Genomic DNA, 16586 nt, shown 5'->3' with positions numbered 1-16586 from the left:
CTAGACTGGCCATCCATCCTTGACTGACTCCCTCTGGTCTAGACTGGCCATCCCATCCTTGACTGACTGACCCCTCTGGTCTAGACTGGCCATCCATCCTTGACTGACTCCCTCTGGTCTAGACTGGCCATCCCATCCTTGACTGACTCCCTCTGGTCTAGACTGGCCATCCATCCTTGACTGACTCCCTCTGGTCTAGACTGGCCATCCATCCTTGACTGACTCCCTCTGGTCTAGACTGGCCATCCCATCCTTGACTGACTGACCCCTCTGGTCTAGACTGGCCATCCATCCTTGACTGACTCCCTCTGGTCTAGACTGGCCATCCATCCTTGACTGACTCCCTCTGGTCTAGACTGGCCATCCATCCTTGACTGACTCCCTCTGGTCTAGACTGGCCATCCATCCTTGACTGACTCCCTCTGGTCTAGACTGGCCATCCCATCCTTGACTGACTCCCTCTGGTCTAGACTGGCCATCCATCCTTGACTGACTCACTCTGGTCTAGACTGGCCATCCCATCCTTGACTGACTCCCTCTGGTCTAGACTGGCCATCCATCCTTGACTGACTCCCTCTGGTCTAGACTGGCCATCCCATCCTTGACTGACTCCCTCTGGTCTAGACTGGCCATCCCATCCTTGACTGACTCCCTCTGGTCTAGACTGGCCATCCATCCTTGACTGACTCCCTCTGGTCTAGACTGGCCATTCATCCTTGACTGACTCACTCTGGTCTAGACTGGCCATCCATCCTTGACCGACTCCCTCTGGTCTAGACTGATCCTAATCCTCCCAAGTGTCATTCATCACTCTGCTGTTGGAAAGCCCTGGAAATGAAGGCCAGTGTCCGACAGACAGAGTGTGTGGAACGAACAGATCAACACTCAGATCATATCTACTACGCTTGGATCATATTCACTATGGTTGAGTCCTAAACGGCACCCTATTATCTGTATAGAGCCTTATGGACCCAGGTCAACAGTAGTGCACTACCCTATGGACCCTGGGCAACAGTAGTGCACTACCCTATGGACCCTGGTCAACAGTAGCGCACTACCCTATGGACCCTGGTCAACAGTAGTGCACTACCCTATGGACCCTGGTCAACAGTAGTGCACTAACCTATGGACCCTGGTCAACAGTAGTGCACTACCCTATGGACCCTGGTCAACAGTAGTGCACTACCCTATGGACCCTGGTCAACAGTAGTGCACTACCCTATTGGACCCTGGTGAACAGTAGTGCACTACCCTATGGACCCTGGTCAACAGTAGTGCACTACCCTATTGGACCCTGGTGAACAGTAGTGCACTACCCTATTGGACCCTGGTGAACAGTAGTACACTACCCTATTGGACCCTGGTCAACAGTAGTGCACTACCCTATGGACCCTGGTCAATAGTAGTGCACTACCCTGGTCAACAGTAGTACACTACCCTATGGACCCTGGTCAACAGTAGTACACTACCCTATAGACCCTGGTCAACAGTAGTGCACTACCCTATGGACCCTGGTCAACAGTAGTGCACTACCCTATAGACCCTGGTCAACAGTAGTACACTACCCTATTGGACCCTGGTCAACAGTAGTGCACTACCCTATTGGACCCTGGTGAACAGTAGTGCACTACCCTATGGACCCTGGTCAACAGTAGTGCACTACCCTATGGACCCTGGTCAACAGTAGTGCACTACCCTATGGGCCCTGGTCAACAGTAGTGCACTACCCTATGGACCCTGGTCAACAGTAGTGCACTACCCTATGGACCCTGGTCAACAGTAGTGCACTACCCTATAGACCCTGGTCAACAGTAGTACACTACCCTATGGACCCTGGTCAACAGTAGTGCACTACCCTATGGACCCTGGTCAACAGTAGTACACTACGCTATAGACCCTGGTCAACAGTAGTACACTACCCTATGGACCCTGGTCAACAGTAGTGCACTACCCTATGGACCCTGGTCAACAGTAGTGCATTACCCTATGGACCCTGGTCAACAGTAGTGCACTACCCTATGGACCCTGGTCAACAGTAGTGCACTACCCTATGGACCCTGGTCAACAGTAGTGCACTACCCTATGGACCCTGGTCAACAGTAGTGCACTACCCTATGGACCCTGGTCAACAGTAGTGCACTACCCTATGGACCCTGGTCAACAGTAGTGCACTACCCTATGGACCCTGGTCAACAGTAGTGCACTACCCTATGGACCCTGGTCAACAGTAGTGCACTACCCTATTGGACCCTGGTCAACAGTAGTGCACTACCCTATGGACCCTGGTCAACAGTAGTGCACTACTCTATGGACCCTGGTCAACAGTAGTGCACTACTCTATGGACCCTGGTCAACAGTAGTGCACTACCCTATGGACCCTGGTCAACAGTAGTGCACTACCCTATGGACCCTGGCCAACAGTAGTGCACTACCCTATTGGACCCTGGTCAACAGTAGTGCACTACCCTATGGACCCTGGTCAACAGTAGTGCACTACCCTATAGACCCTGGTCAACAGTAGTGCACTATAAAGGGAACAGGCTGCCATGTGGGATGCATCCTATATCATGGTCATACAGTCCAACAGGTCAGTGGATTGTTGTGATGACAGCAGTCCTGCAGAGAAACAGAACGGTTCTTCTGATACCTGGATGACGTCTACCAACCTCCTGGATGACGTATACCAACCTCCTGGATGATGTCTACCTTGGGGTTCATATTCAACCTCCTGGATGATGTCTACTAACCCCTGGATGATGTCTACCAACCCCTGGATGATGTCTACCTTGGGGTTCATATTCAACCTCCTGGATGATGTCTACCAACCCCTGGATGATGTCTACCAACCTCCTGGATGATGTCTACCTTGGGGTTCATATTCAACCTCCTGGATGATATCTACCTTGGGGTTCATATTCAACCTCCTGGATGATGTCTACCTTGGGGTTCATATTCAACTTCCTGGATGATGTCTACCAACCCCTGGATGATGTCTACCAACCTCCTGGATGATGTCTACCTTGGGGTTCATATTCAACCTCCTGGATGATGTCTACCAACCCCCTGGATGATGTCTACCAACCCCCTGGATGATGTCTACCAACCTCCTGGATGATGTCTACCTTGGGGTTCATATTCAACTTCCTGGATGATGTCTACCAACCCCCTGGATGATGTCTACCTTGGGTTCATATTCAACCTCCTGGATGATGTCTACCAACCCCCTGGATGATGTCTACCAACCCCTGGATGATGTCTACCTTGGGGTTCATATCCAACCTCCTGGATGATGTCTACCTTGGGGTTCATATCCAACCTCCTGGATGATGTCTACCTTGGGGTTCATATCCAACCTCCTGGATGATGTCTACCTTGGGGTTCATATCCAACCCCCTGGATGATGTCTACCTTGGGGTTCATATCCAACCCCTGGATGATGTCTATATTTGGGTTCATATTCAACCTCCTGGATGATATCTACCAACCCTCTGTTTGAAATTATTTGTTTTTTTAGTCTAATATGTGTGTCGTGGCTTCTTGTGGTCAATTTGCAGTCTATAAGTCATTTCTAATGATGTTTTCCAAACCTCTGAACATCTGCTGAAGAATGTAAAAACGGTTCTGTGGCTGAATCTAGTTGATGGGGCGGCAGGGTAGCCTAGTGGTTAGAGTGTAGAGGCGGCAGGGTAGCCTAGTGGTTAGAGTGTAGAGGCCTAGCCTAGTGGTTAGAGTGTAGAGGCGGCAGGGTAGCCTAGTGGTTAGAGTGTAGAGGCGGCAGGGTAGCTTAGTGGTTAGAGTGTAGAGGCGGCAGGGTAGCCTAGTGGTTAGAGTGTAGAGGCGGCAGGGTAGCCTAGTGGTTAGAGTGTAGAGGCGGCAGGGTAGCCTAGTGGTTAGAGTGGAGGGCGGCAGTGTAGCCTAGTGGTTAGAGTGTAGAGGGGCAGGGTAGCCTAGTGGTTAGAGTGTAGAGGCGGCAGGGTAGCCTAGTGGTTAGAGTGTAGAGGCGGCAGGGTAGCCTAGTGGTTAGAGTGGAGGCGGCAGGGTAGCCTAGTGGTTAGAGTGTAGAGAGGGCAGGGTAGCCTAGTGGTTAGAGTGTAGAGGCGGCAGGGTAGCCTAGTGGTTAGAGTGTAGAGGCGGCAGGGTAGCCTAGTGGTTAGAGTGTAGAGGCGGCAGGGTAGCCTAGTGGTTAGAGTGTAGAGGCGGCAGGGTAGCCTAGTGGTTAGAGTGTAGAGGCGGCAGGGTAGCCTAGTGGTTAGAGTGTAGAGGCGGCAGTGTAGCCTAGTGGTTAGAGTGTAGAGGCGGCAGGGTAGCCTAGTGGTTAGAGTGTAGAGGCGGCAGGGTAGCCTAGTGGTTAGAGTGTAGAGGCGGCAGTGTAGCCTAGTGGTTAGACTGTAGCCTAGTGGTTAGAGTGTAGAGGCGGCAGGGTAGCCTAGTGGTTAGAGTGTAGAGGCGGCAGCGTAGCCTAGTGGTTAGAGCGTTGGACTAGTAACCGAAAGGTTGCAAGTTCAAATCCCCGAGCTGACAAGGTACAAAATCTGTCGTTCTGCCCCTGAACAGGCAGTTAACCCACTGTTCCCAGGCCGTCATTGAAAATAAGAATTTGTTCTTAACTGACTTGCCTAGTAAAATAAAGATACATTTTTTTTTTTTAAAGTTCCCCTGCTGTAACCTCCAGCTAACCTGGCTACAAAGTTGAGCTCAATTCAGGAAGTACACTGACATTCCAATTCTCTTCAACAAAGAACATTTGGAATTAGGTTTACTTGCTCTATTGACTGGAATGGAAATGGAATTGAGCCCAAGCCTGTCTGGATGTATCATATAATATACCCACTGGGCAAAACACTGGTTGAATCAACGTTATTACAGCATTTCAACCAAACAAAAAAAGATCTGTGATGAAATTCAATCAATGTGGAAAACTGATTGGATTAGAAAGTTATCAACCAATGGGGATTTAGTCTATTTTACACCCATCTTTTAACCTAAATACAATGTCATCGTGACATTTTTAGTTAATTTCACATTGGATTCATGTTCGTTGACAACTCAACCAAATATAAATCAAAACTAGATGTTGAACTAACGTCTGTGCCCAGTGGGTACATCGCCTACATTATACCACTGCAGCCCATGTCTGTAAAACTGTGCTTCTGCTTCCTCTACCTCTGGAAACAACCACAGGGTCATGTCATGGATTTGTAAGTTCTTTCATTTGTCTGTTTTTATTTTCAGGACAAAAACAATGAATGTCTATGGTATTAGTTTTGTATCTCCTTTTTGTGGAGCTGATTGTTTTAAGCGTTTAGCTTTGCTAAAAAGAACAACAAGGAGCACTCAGTTCTATTCCAGAACACAGATAAAGAACACCAAGGATCACTCAGTTCTATTCCAGAACACACATAAAGAACACCAAGGAGCACTCAGTTCTATTCCAGAACACAGGTAAAGAACACCAAGGAGCACTCAGTTCTATTCCAGAACACAGGCAAAGAACACCAAGGAGCACTCAGTTCTATTCCAGAACACAGGCAAAGAACACCAAGGAGCACTCAGTTCTATTCCAGAACACAGGCAAAGAACACCAAGGAGCACTCAGTTCTATTCCAGTATACAGGTAAAGAACACCAAGGAGCACTCAGTTCTATTCCAGAACACAGGCAAAGAACACCAAGGAATTATTTTCCAGAAACCAGGTGAAGAAGACTAAAACTATTGAGAGCCAATAGACTCATTCTGACTGGTCTGAATGTTCACTTAAAATAAATCTTCCCTGGTATTAGTTTTTACAACTATTTAACCACACATGTATCTTATTGTGTGGTTAAATCCGACCCAGTTCTGATTGTTATTTTGTTGTGTTGAGCGAGAGCTCCCTTGGTGGGCTTCAAGCTCCCTTGATATATCAGCGCTATTGTATTAATGTGATGTGACTGAGCTGAAGGCCTGAGATTGCCTTGCCTCCACCCCACGTGGGATCCTTTGTCTTCTATGCCAGGTCCATGGACGTTTTAGGCCGCGTTCCCCTGCTCAGACATTGGTTGAGTGCCACTTCATTGACTGTGCTGTCGGGCACCAGACCGATATAACGTGGTTATCTGATCGGTTAAACACCTATCCAGGCGTTGCGAGATCTGGAATGCATCAGCAACATCTGGCCAGAGGAACACACCCATATATAAAACGGCAGGCCTCTGAGATACACTACCATGGCAACCTTAATTCATACTGCCAGGCAGCCAAAGCTGACTAATCACAGCAGCTTCCTCCTTTCCTATGTTTGACAAGGAATGTGCGTGATTGGCTGTAGAGGAGAAAGGTGGCGTTATGGGCGTGCCTTAGATGGGTTTTCGAATAGAACTCACCTGGGCTGCGTTCAGCAGGGCACGACGTTGTGGAATTGTGTCAACTCTATTCATAGCATTTCTCTCTGCAGTGTTCAGTGTATTTCAACCTGCTGAACGCAGCCCTGCTGAAGTTAGACTTCTGTCGACTGCATTTTAATCATCACTCTTATCATTTGTATTGCATGAATGTTGCACATTTTATGTTCTGGAAATAATCTGGGATTCACAGATTATTTATTAAAAACAACACATTAAAACTGACGTCGTCTATAACTTTCTATAATTTACATTTTGAAATGTATTAGACACTGATCTGAGAAGTGTTCATATTTTGACTTAGAGCATTCAGAAAGTATTCAGACCCCTTGATATCCCCCCACATTTTATTAAGTTAGCCTTATTCTAAAATTGATTAAATACATTTTTAAAAACCCTCAAACTACAGACAATAACCCATAATGACAAAGCAAAAAGTGACATTTTCGCTAATTTATATTAAAAATAAAAAACAGAATTACCTTATTTACTTAAGTATTTAGACACTTTGCAATGAGACTCAAAATTGAGCTCCTGACCATCCTTGAGATGTTTCTACAACTTGGAGACCACCTGTGGTAAATTTGATTGGACATGAAAGGCACACACCTGTCTATATAAGGTCCCACAGTTGACAGTGTATGTCAGAGCAAAAACCAAGCCATAAGGTCGGAGGAATTGTCTGTAGAGCTCCGAGACAGGATTGTGTTGAGGCAACGATCTGGGGAAGGGTACCAAAAAATGTCTACAGCATTGAAGGTCCCAAGAACACAGTGGCATCCAGCGTTCTTAAATAGAAGAAGTTAGGAACCACCAAGATTCTTCCTAGAGATGGCAGCCCTGCCAAACTGAGCAATTGGGGGAGAAGGGCCTTGGTCAGGGAGGTGACCAAGAACCCAATGGTCACTGACAGAGCTCTAGATTTAATCTGTGGAGATGGGAGAACTTTCCAGAAGGACAACCATCTCTGCAGCACTCCACCAATCAGGCCTTTCTGATAAGAGTGGACAGACTTCGGTAAAAGGCACACGACAGTGCGCTTGGACTTTGCCAAAAGGAACCTAAAGACTGACCACAAGATACAAGGTTCTCTGGTCTGATGAAACCAATATTTAACTCTTTTGCCTGAATGCCAAGCGACACATTGGAAAAAACCAGGCACCATCCCTACGGTGAAGCATGGTGGTGGCAGCATCATGCTGTGGGGATGGTTTTCAGAGGCAGGGACTGGGAGACTAGTCAGGATCGAGGCAAAGATAAACAGAGCAAAGTAGAGATCCTTGATGAAAACCTGCAGCAGAGCGCTCAGGACCTCAGACTGGGGTAAAGGTTCACCATCCAACAGGACAACAACCCTAGGTACACAGCCAAGACAACGCAAGAGTGGCTTCGGGACAAGTCTCTGAATGTCCTTGAGTGGCCCTGCCAGAGCCTGGACTTGAACCCGATCGAACATCTCTGGAGAGACGAAAGGAGCTGTGCAGCAATACTCCCCATATCCAACCTGACAGAGCTTGAGAGGACCTGCAGAGATACAGGTGACAGAGCCTGAGAGGATCTGCAGAGATACAGGTGACAGAGCCTGAGAGGATCTGCAGAGATACAGGTGACAGAGCTTGAGAGGATCTGCAGAGATACAGGTGACAGAGCCTGAGAGGACCTGCAGAGATACAGGTGACAGAGCTTGTAGCGTCATACCCAAGACTCAAGGCTGTAATCTCTGCCAAAAGTGCTTCAACAAAGCAGAGTAAAAGGTCTGAATACTGATGTAAAATGTAATATGTCTGTTTTTCTTTTTTTATACAGTTTTTTTTTTTTTAATTAAGTCTTTGCTTTGTAATTATGGGGTGTTGTGTGTTGATTGAGGGGAAAAGCAATGTTAGAATAAGGCTTTAACGTAACAAAATGTGGAAAAAGTCTAGGGGTCTGGAATACTTTCCGAATGCTCTGTCAGTATTTCGGTTTCTACTGATCAATCAGAAATCGATATAATAAAAATAATAAAAACAGGCACAAAAACATTTAAATAAAAATGGTTTATTCTCTTTAATATAGTATTTGTTCTATCCATAGCAGAAAAGAGCCTCCATGCCACTCAGTGCTATTATAACTCTGACCCCAGGCCAGTGCAGCTCCATACTGACCAACACATCTCACAGCACAACACCAGTGCCAAACTGACCTGGAGTCAGTCTCTGTATCACATCTGACATCAGCTTATTTGAAAACAGGGGAGTGGAGCTGGGTGGGGTGGGGAGCGGGCAGGGATTTCAGGGGGCAGTTCTAGGAGGCAATATCACACCTCACAGCTTGGATCCGATACGCTGTGTGTGACTGGGGCCAAGCAACGCTAGAACCCACGTTGTGAAAGATTTAGGTTTAATCCAAGAGTGTTGTGTGTGTTGCAAGTTGACTTCTTGCTCCAGTATGGCTGTAGACTTGGAGGCAGATCGTTTCTGCCACGAAAGGGTCACAAGTTGAGGTAACAAAGGTTTTCCTGGACGGCAAAGAAGGAATAGAGACACGATCAAAAGAATGGAAGTCTGGGCTTGTTACACTCTGGGTGTTTCTGTGCAGGTATGTGTGTGTGGACAGGTGTGAGAATGAGTACAGGTCAGGGTTCTGCCCAGGATTATTTAACAAGGTGGTGCAGCTGAGCAGCTGTTGAAAACACCTGTAACTGACATTTCCTGCAATCTACTCATGAATATTGAAGTATTGTATTTTACATAATGGCGCTGCCAGTCCACCAGGTGGCGCCGCTCGAACATTCTTTGGGAGAACTCTGTGTGTCTGTACGTTACCTCCTCTCTGTCCATCATGTTGCATTGGATCCACTTATTGCCTTGGTGTCTGTGTTGGAGATGGTCTGTTCATTCAGCACCGGATCTGAGGGACACAGAACATGGTAGTCAGGAGACCATCTCTTTCCAATTCACTCTTCATCAGTACAGGTCAAAGGTTAAAGGGACGGTGAGAGATTCACTCTTCATCAGTACAGGTCAAAGTTTAAAGGGATGGTGAGAGATCCACTCTTCATCAGTACAGGTCAAAGTTTAAAGGGATGGTGAGAGATTCACTCTTCATCAGTACAGGTCAAAGTTTAAAGGGACGGTGAGAGATTCACTCTTCATCAGTACAGGTCAAAGTTTAAAGGGACGGTGAGAGATTCACTCTTCATCAGTACAGGTCAAAGTTTAAAGGGACGGTGAGAGATTATCTCTTCATCAGTACAGGTCAAAGTTTAAAGGGACGGTGAGAGATTCACTCTTCATCAGTACAGGTCAAAGTTTAAAGGGACAGTAAGAGATTCACTCTTCATCAGTACAGGTCAAAGTTTAAAGGGACAGTAAGAGATTCACTCTTCATCAGTACAGGTCAAAGTTTAAAGGGACAGTAAGAGATTTCTGCAATAAAGTTCTCCGTTACAGTCAGATGAAAAAAAAATGCTTAAAGGGATACTTCTGGATTTTTGCAATGATGTCCTTAATCTACTGCAGGCATGCTAGCAGATACCCATAGACTTCCAGCCATTGTGCTAACGATAATTAGCATTGGCTTGCGAAACTGCCTCTAACTTCCTTCATACTGGACACAAATGTAAAAATAGTATCTACAACTTCAACTGACTATGGGGAAGTACATAAATGGCCTCTGACAAAATCCCAAAGTATCCCTTTAATTGGCAAAAATCTGAAACCATCACTTTAAGGGTTTGAACTGCTTCTATCGATTTACACAACATCACATAAATAATTGCATACTGGACACAGAATGAGTGCACTTCACTGCCTAGCATTGAGTCCATGGACAGGGATGGAGAGAGACAGCGAAAGACAAAGATGGAGGAACGAGGAAAGATGGGGTGAAAGAGTGAGATTAGAGTTGAGTGGTCGTTGTGCAGCGCTCTGGCACTCAACATCCTAAAATAAAAATGTTGTTTCGCTCAGCACACAAAGAAACCCGCAGCTCCAAATTCGCTCCATTCATTTCCAAATGCAATACAAGTCCAAAGTTGACACCTACTCAAGAAAGGGTTTATCTTTATTTTGACTTTGTAGAATAATACATTGTAGAAAATAAGTTTTTAAAATATAAAAGAAAAACCCTGGAATAAGTAAGTGTGTCCAAACTTCTGCCTGGACCCGTCTCTACTTCAGTGACGACACACCGGTTGGTTTTGATGTCGGTCATCATAATGGGGCGGCAGGTAGTGGTTGGAGCATTGGACTTGAAACCGAAAGGTTGTAAGATCGAATCCCCGAGCTGACCAGGTTAAAACAAAACAAAAAAGTAGTTCTGCCCCTGAACAGGCAGATAAACCCCACTGTTCCCAGGCCGTCATCGTAAATGAACATGTTCTTAACTAACTTGTTCAATAAAAGGAAAAATCAATAATAAGCTTCAACATGTCATCGGCTCCTGAACAAGGACCAAGCTGATGATATGTGGCGGCCAAGTTTTAAAAAACGATGAGCCTTTTCTCCAATCTATTCAATCCCAGATACTTCAGTCGTAACCGTCACTGCTGCGCTCACATTTTACAGTTGACACACAACTTTAGCACCGTTACAAACGTACTCTTATTATTTAATAAAAGCCTTTATATAAATCATCAACTACAGTGTCCCGTTACCTGGTGGACTGATATCTACGTCTCTGTTTATTAGAGGTGGGGAGGCTAAATGAAGACCACAGAGCAGGCTGTATTAAGAGAATGGTGATGAAGAGGGACTTTTAAATGCGGTACCACAGTTAAATTGGAGGAAGAGACAAGGACAATGTTCGAAGAAAAAAAAAAATAGATCCTCTCCATGCTCCGCTCCTCTCATATCTTCTGCTGTGTGTGTTGATCTTTAGGGTTCTACACAGTCTACTCAAACCGAGCCGACAGAGGTCTGTTTGTGTCGACTTCCAAATATTCTGCCTCACAAATGTTGGTAGAACTACGTATAGAGAGAGATGGAAACAGACCTCTGTCGGCTCTGTTAGAGTAGACTGTGTAGACCCCTTTACAGAAGTATGGACGCTGCACGGCCTCAGGTAGACAGACAGGTGTGTATCTTACAGAAGTATGGATGCTGCATGGCCTCAGGTAGACAGACAGACAGGTGTGTATCTTACAGAAGTATGGATGCTGCATGGCCTCAGGTAGACAGACAGACAGGTGTGTATCTTACAGAAGTATGGATGCTGCACGGCCTCAGGTAGACAGACAGGTGTGTATCTTACAGAAGTATGGATGCTGCATGGCCTCAGGTAGACAGACAGACAGGTGTGTATCTTACAGAAGTATGGATGCTGCACGGCCTCAGGTAGACAGACAGACAGGTGTGTATCTTACAGAAGTATGGATGCTGCACGGCCTCAGGTAGACAGACAGGTGTGTATCTTACAGAAGTATGGATGCTGCATGGCCTCAGGTAGACAGACAGACAGACGTGTATCTTACAGAAGTATGGATGCTGCATAGCCTCAGCAGCGGTCAGTCTCTGCTGGTGGTCGTAACGTAGCAGCTTGTCCAGCAGGTCCAGGGCCTCAGGGGTCACCAGATGCTGGTTCTCTGTCTGGACAAACTGCTCCCAGCGCTTCCTCGTCTGCCTGCGGGGAGGAGAGGGGGGAGGTACTGCTTGATCTGGCCCAATAAGAAACAGGGGTACTGCTTGATCTGGCCCAATAAGAAACAGGGAGGTACTGCTTGATCTGGCCCAATAAGAAACAGGGAGGTACTGCTTGATCTGGCCCAATAAGAAACAGGAGGTACTGCTTGATCTGGCCCAATAAGAAACAGGGAGGTACTGCTTGATCTGGCCCAATAAGAAACAGGGAGGTACTGCTTGATCTGGCCCAATAAGAAACAGGGAGGTACTGCTTGATCTGGCCCAATAAGAAACAGGGAGGTACTGCTTGATCTGGCCCAATAAGAAACTCTATTGAGTTTAACATCTCAAAATGTAACGCTGCGGTTGTGTTCCGACGGGGTATGTTGACACATCGCTTCACCAGTATCGCCGTTCCCAAGGGAACAAACATCCAATAAAAAGGAGAGACTGGGAGGCTAAAATGAGAAGGTGATTGGATCTATACTTTGTATTCCATGTCCTTCAGGGTAACACGGAAACAACAGAACACTGGGATGTGGATTTCTACACAATCTATTTCTATCTGAACATTCCACACGGTAGGCTAGCACAGTGGTATGTGCTCCGTGTAAACAAACAGTCTTGCCCACCCACTGCACTAAAACAAATCCCAATAGAGCCACTGAATACCACCCCAGGAGTCCTCAACAGCAGCCCCTCTCCCCACCCGAGTGACAGTCTGTTCTTGGCATGTCAGTGCTTTGTCAAATTGTTTGGCTTTTTCAATGAGCAATAGACTCGACGAGAGCACGAACAGGGTCAGGCTAGCCCCGTGCTACGCCCCCTAGTGGTACTTACTGTCCCAGGAGGTCTTTGAAACGTGTGTCCAGCTCGATGTGGTACTTGTGTAGGTAGCCGAACAGCTCATCTGTCCCAAGGACCTTAGCGATGCGGACCAGCTGGACACAACATGGGGACAGAGGAACGTTGAGACACACACGTCGAGCATCCAGCCACACCTTCTCCGTCAAAGATGAACCGTGTTCATAGTGTGTATTCATGTGGTCATTTAGTTGTACTTATATAGAACTAAATGAAATGTATATAAATATATATAAATAAATAAAAACAACAGGGATGTTTTGACAATAGAAGTGATGACCTCTAGCGGTTGGTCCCACTCCCAATGATGCCATTTCACACTGTGGTATTATATACAAGCATAGTATCATGGACTAGTGTAGTGTGGAGCGGTGCGCGTGCGTGATCGTAGTTGCCCTGTGTGTGCGTGCGTGCGTGATCGTAGTTGCCCTGTGCGTGCGTGATCGTAGTTGCCCGTGTGTGCGTGCGTGATCGTGGTGCCCCGTGTGTGCGTGCGTGATCGTAGTGGCCCCGTGTGTGCGTGCGTGATCGTAGTTGCCCCGTGTGTGCGTGCGTGATCGTAGTTGCCCCGTGTGTGCGTGCGTGATCGTAGTTGCCCGTGTGTGCGTGCCTGATCGTAGTTGTCCCGTGTGTGTGTGCCTGATCGTAGTTGTCCTGTGTGTGTGTGTGTGTGTGTACCTGATCGTAGTTGTCCTGTGTGTGTGTGTGTGTGTGTACCTGATCGTAGTTGTCCTATGTGTGTGTGTGTGTGTGTACCTGATCGTAGTTGTCCTGTGTGTGTGTGTGTGTGTGTGTACCTGATCGTAGTTGTCCTGTGTGTGTGTGTGTGTGTGTGTACCTGATCGTAGTTGTCCTGTGTGTGTGTGTGTGTGTGTGTGTACCTGATCGTAGTTGTCCTGTGTGTGTGTGTGTGTGTGTACCTGATCGTAGTTGTCCTGTGTGTGTGTGTGTGTGTGTGTACCTGATCGTAGTTGTCCTGTGTGTGTGTGTGTGTGTGTGTGTACCTGATCGTAGTTGTCCTGTGTGTGTGTGTGTGTGTGTGTACCTGATCGTAGTTGTCCTGTGTGTGTGTGTGTGTGTGTGTGTACCTGATCGTAGTTGTCCTGTGTGTGTGTGTGTGTGTGTGTACCTGATCGTAGTTGTCCTGTGTGTGTGTGTGTGTGTGTGTGTAGTTGTCCTGATCGTAGTTGTCCTGTGTGTGTGTGTGTGTGTGTGTACCTGATCGTAGTTGTCCTGTGTGTGTGTGTGTGTGTGTACCTGATCGTAGTTGTCCTGTGTGTGTGTGTGTACCTGATCGTAGTTGTCCTGTGTGTGTGTGTGTGTGTACCTGATCGTAGTTGTCCTGTGTGTGTGTGTGTGTGTGTACCTGATCGTAGTTGCCCTGTGTGTGTGCGTGATCGTGTGTGTGTGCGTGCGTGATCGTGTGTGTGCGTGCGTGATCGTAGTTGCCTGTGTGCGTGCGTGATCGTAGTTGTCCCTGTGTGTGCGTGCGTGATCGTAGTTGCCCTGTGTGTGTGTGTACCTGATCGTGTTGTGTGTGCCCTGATCGTGTTGTCCTGTGTGTGTGTGTGTGTGTGTGTGTACCTGATCGTAGTTGTCCTGTGTGTGTGTGTGTGTGTGTACCTGATCGTAGTTGTCCTGTGTGTGTGTGTGTGTGTGTGTGTGTGTGTACCTGATCGTAGTTGTCCTGTGTGTGTGTGTGTGTACCTGATCGTAGTTGTCCTGTGTGTGTGTGTGTGTGTGTGTGTACCTGATCGTAGTTGTCCTGTGTGTGTGTGTGTGTGTGTACCTGATCGTAGTTGTCCTGTGTGTGTGTGTGTGTGTACCTGATCGTAGTTGTCCTGTGTGTGTGTGTGTGTGTGTACCTGATCGTAGTTGTCCTGTGTGTGTGTGTGTGTGTGTGTGTGTACCTGATCGTAGTTGTCCTGTGTGTGTGTGTGTGTGTGTGTGTGTACCTGATCGTAGTTGTCCTGTGTGTGTGTGTGTGTGTGTGTGTGTGTGTACCTGATCGTAGTTGTCCTGTGTGTGTGTGTGTGTGTGTGTGTACCTGATCGTAGTTGTCCTGTGTGTGTGTGTGTGTGTGTGTGTGTGTGTGTGTACCTGATCGTAGTTGTCCTGTGTGTGTGTGTGTGTGTGTGTGTACCTGATCGTAGTTGTCCTGTGTGTGTGTGTGTGTGTGTACCTGATCGTAGTTGTCCTGTGTGTGTGTGTGTGTGTGTGTGTGTGTGTACCTGATCGTAGTTGTCCTGTGTGTGTGTGTGTGTACCTGATCGTAGTTGTCCTGTGTGTGTGTGTGTGTGTGTGTGTGTGTGTGTGTACCTGATCGTAGTTGTCCTGTGTGTGTGTGTGTGTGTGTGTACCTGATCGTAGTTGTCCTGTGTGTGTGTGTGATGTGTGTACCTGTGTGTGTGTGTGTGTACCTGATCGTAGTTGTCCTGTGTGTGTGTGTGTGTGTGTACCTGATCGTAGTTGCCCCGTGTGTGCGTGCGTGATCGTAGTTGTCCCGTGTGTGTGTACCTGATCGTAGTTGTCCTGTGTGTGTGTGTGTGTGTGTGTGTGTGTGTGTACCTGATCGTAGTTGTCCTGTGTGTGTGTGTGTGTGTGTGTGTGTACCTGATGTGTGTGTGTTGTGATCGTAGTTGTCCTGTGTGTGTGTGTGTGTGTGTACCTGATCGTTGTTGTCCTGTGTGTGTGTGTGTGTGTGTGTACCTGATCGTAGTTGTCCTGTGTGTGTGTGTGTGTGTGTGTACCTGATCGTAGTTGTCCTGTGTGTGTGTGTGTGTGTGTGTGTGTACCTGATCGTGTTGTCCTGTGTGTGTGTGTGTTGTCCTGTGTGTGTGTGTACCTGATCGTGGTTGTCCTGTGTGTGTGTGTGTGTGTGTGTACCTGATCGTAGTTGTCCTGTGTGTGTGTGTGTGTGTGTGTACCTGATCATGATTGTCCTGTGTGTGTGTGTGTGTGTGTGTGTGTGTACCTGATCGTAGTTGTCTGTGTGTGTGTGTGTGTGTGTGTGTACCTGATCGTGTGTTGTCCTGTGTGTGTGTGTGTGTGTGTGTGTGTACCTGATCGTAGTTGTCCTGTGTGTGTGTGTGTGTGTGTGTGTGTACCTGATCGTAGTTGCCCTGTGTGTGTGTGTGTGTGTGTGTGTACCTGATCGTAGTTGCCCTGTGTGTGTGTGTGTGTGTGTGTGTGTACCTGATCGTAGTTGCCCTCTGTGTGTGTGTGTGTGTGTGTGTACCTGATCGTAGTTGTCCTGTGTGTGTGTGTGTGTGTGTGTGTGTACCTGATCGTAGTTGTCCTGTGTGTGTGTGTGTGTACAAGTCCTGATCGTAGTTGTCCTGTGTGTGTGTGTGTGTGTGTGTACCTGATCGTAGTTGTCCTGTGTGTGTGTGTGTGTGTGTGTGTGTACCTGATCGTAGTTGTCCTGTGTGTGTGTGTGTGTGTGTGTACCTGATCGTAGTTGTCCTGTGTGTGTGTGTGTGTGTGTGTGTGTACCTGATCGTAGTTGTCCTGTGTGTGTGTGTGTGTGTGTGTGTGTGTACCTGATCGTAGTTGTCCTGTGTGTGTGTGTGTGTGTGTGTGTGTGTGTACCTGATCGTAGTTGTCCTGTGTGTGTGTGTGTGTGTGTGTGTGTGTACCTGATCGTAGTTGTCCTGTGTGTGTGTGTGTGTGTGTGTGTGTGTGTACCTGATCGTAGTTGTCCTGTGTGTGTGTGTACCTGATCGTAGTTGTCCTGTGTGTG

At 47.3% G+C, this 16586-nt stretch overlaps 1 protein-coding gene across 1 annotated transcript; it reads right to left on the bottom strand.

Moving 5' to 3' along the window:
- Positions 1-8397: 8397 nt before the first annotated feature.
- On the bottom strand, positions 8398-13038 carry LOC135528857 (casein kinase II subunit alpha'-like). The gene is made up of 4 exons (XM_064957898.1): positions 12821-13038; positions 11833-11981; positions 9185-9269; positions 8398-8877 (listed from the first exon to the last, which is right to left on the bottom strand). The coding sequence occupies exons 1-3, from the start codon at positions 13021-13023 to the stop codon at positions 9199-9201; spliced, it is 423 nt and encodes a 140-aa protein (XP_064813970.1). The 5' UTR covers positions 13024-13038; the 3' UTR covers positions 8398-8877; positions 9185-9198.
- Between the last annotated feature and the right edge of the window lie 3548 nt (positions 13039-16586).

The sequence above is a fragment of the Oncorhynchus masou genome, unplaced genomic scaffold, assembly GCF_036934945.1.
Source record: "Oncorhynchus masou masou isolate Uvic2021 unplaced genomic scaffold, UVic_Omas_1.1 unplaced_scaffold_1051, whole genome shotgun sequence".
NCBI classification, from domain to species: domain Eukaryota; kingdom Metazoa; phylum Chordata; class Actinopteri; order Salmoniformes; family Salmonidae; genus Oncorhynchus; species Oncorhynchus masou.
The sequence above is the reverse complement of the archived record's forward strand: the minus strand, read 5'-3'. Positions and strand labels throughout refer to the sequence as shown.

Bases quoted from the DNA above. Each gene is read 5' to 3' on its own strand.
- LOC135528857 (XM_064957898.1), bottom strand. From the start codon at position 13,023: ATGAATACACACTATGAACACGGTTCATCTTTGACGGAGAAGGTGTGG. The intron at 11,982-12,820 runs GTAAGTACCACT...TCCTCCCCGCAG, and splicing joins TTCAAAGACCTCCTGGGACA to GCAGACGAGGAAGCGCTGGG. The intron at 9,270-11,832 runs GTAAGATACACG...TGTGTCCCTCAG, and splicing joins TATGCAGCATCCATACTTCT to ATCCGGTGCTGAATGAACAG.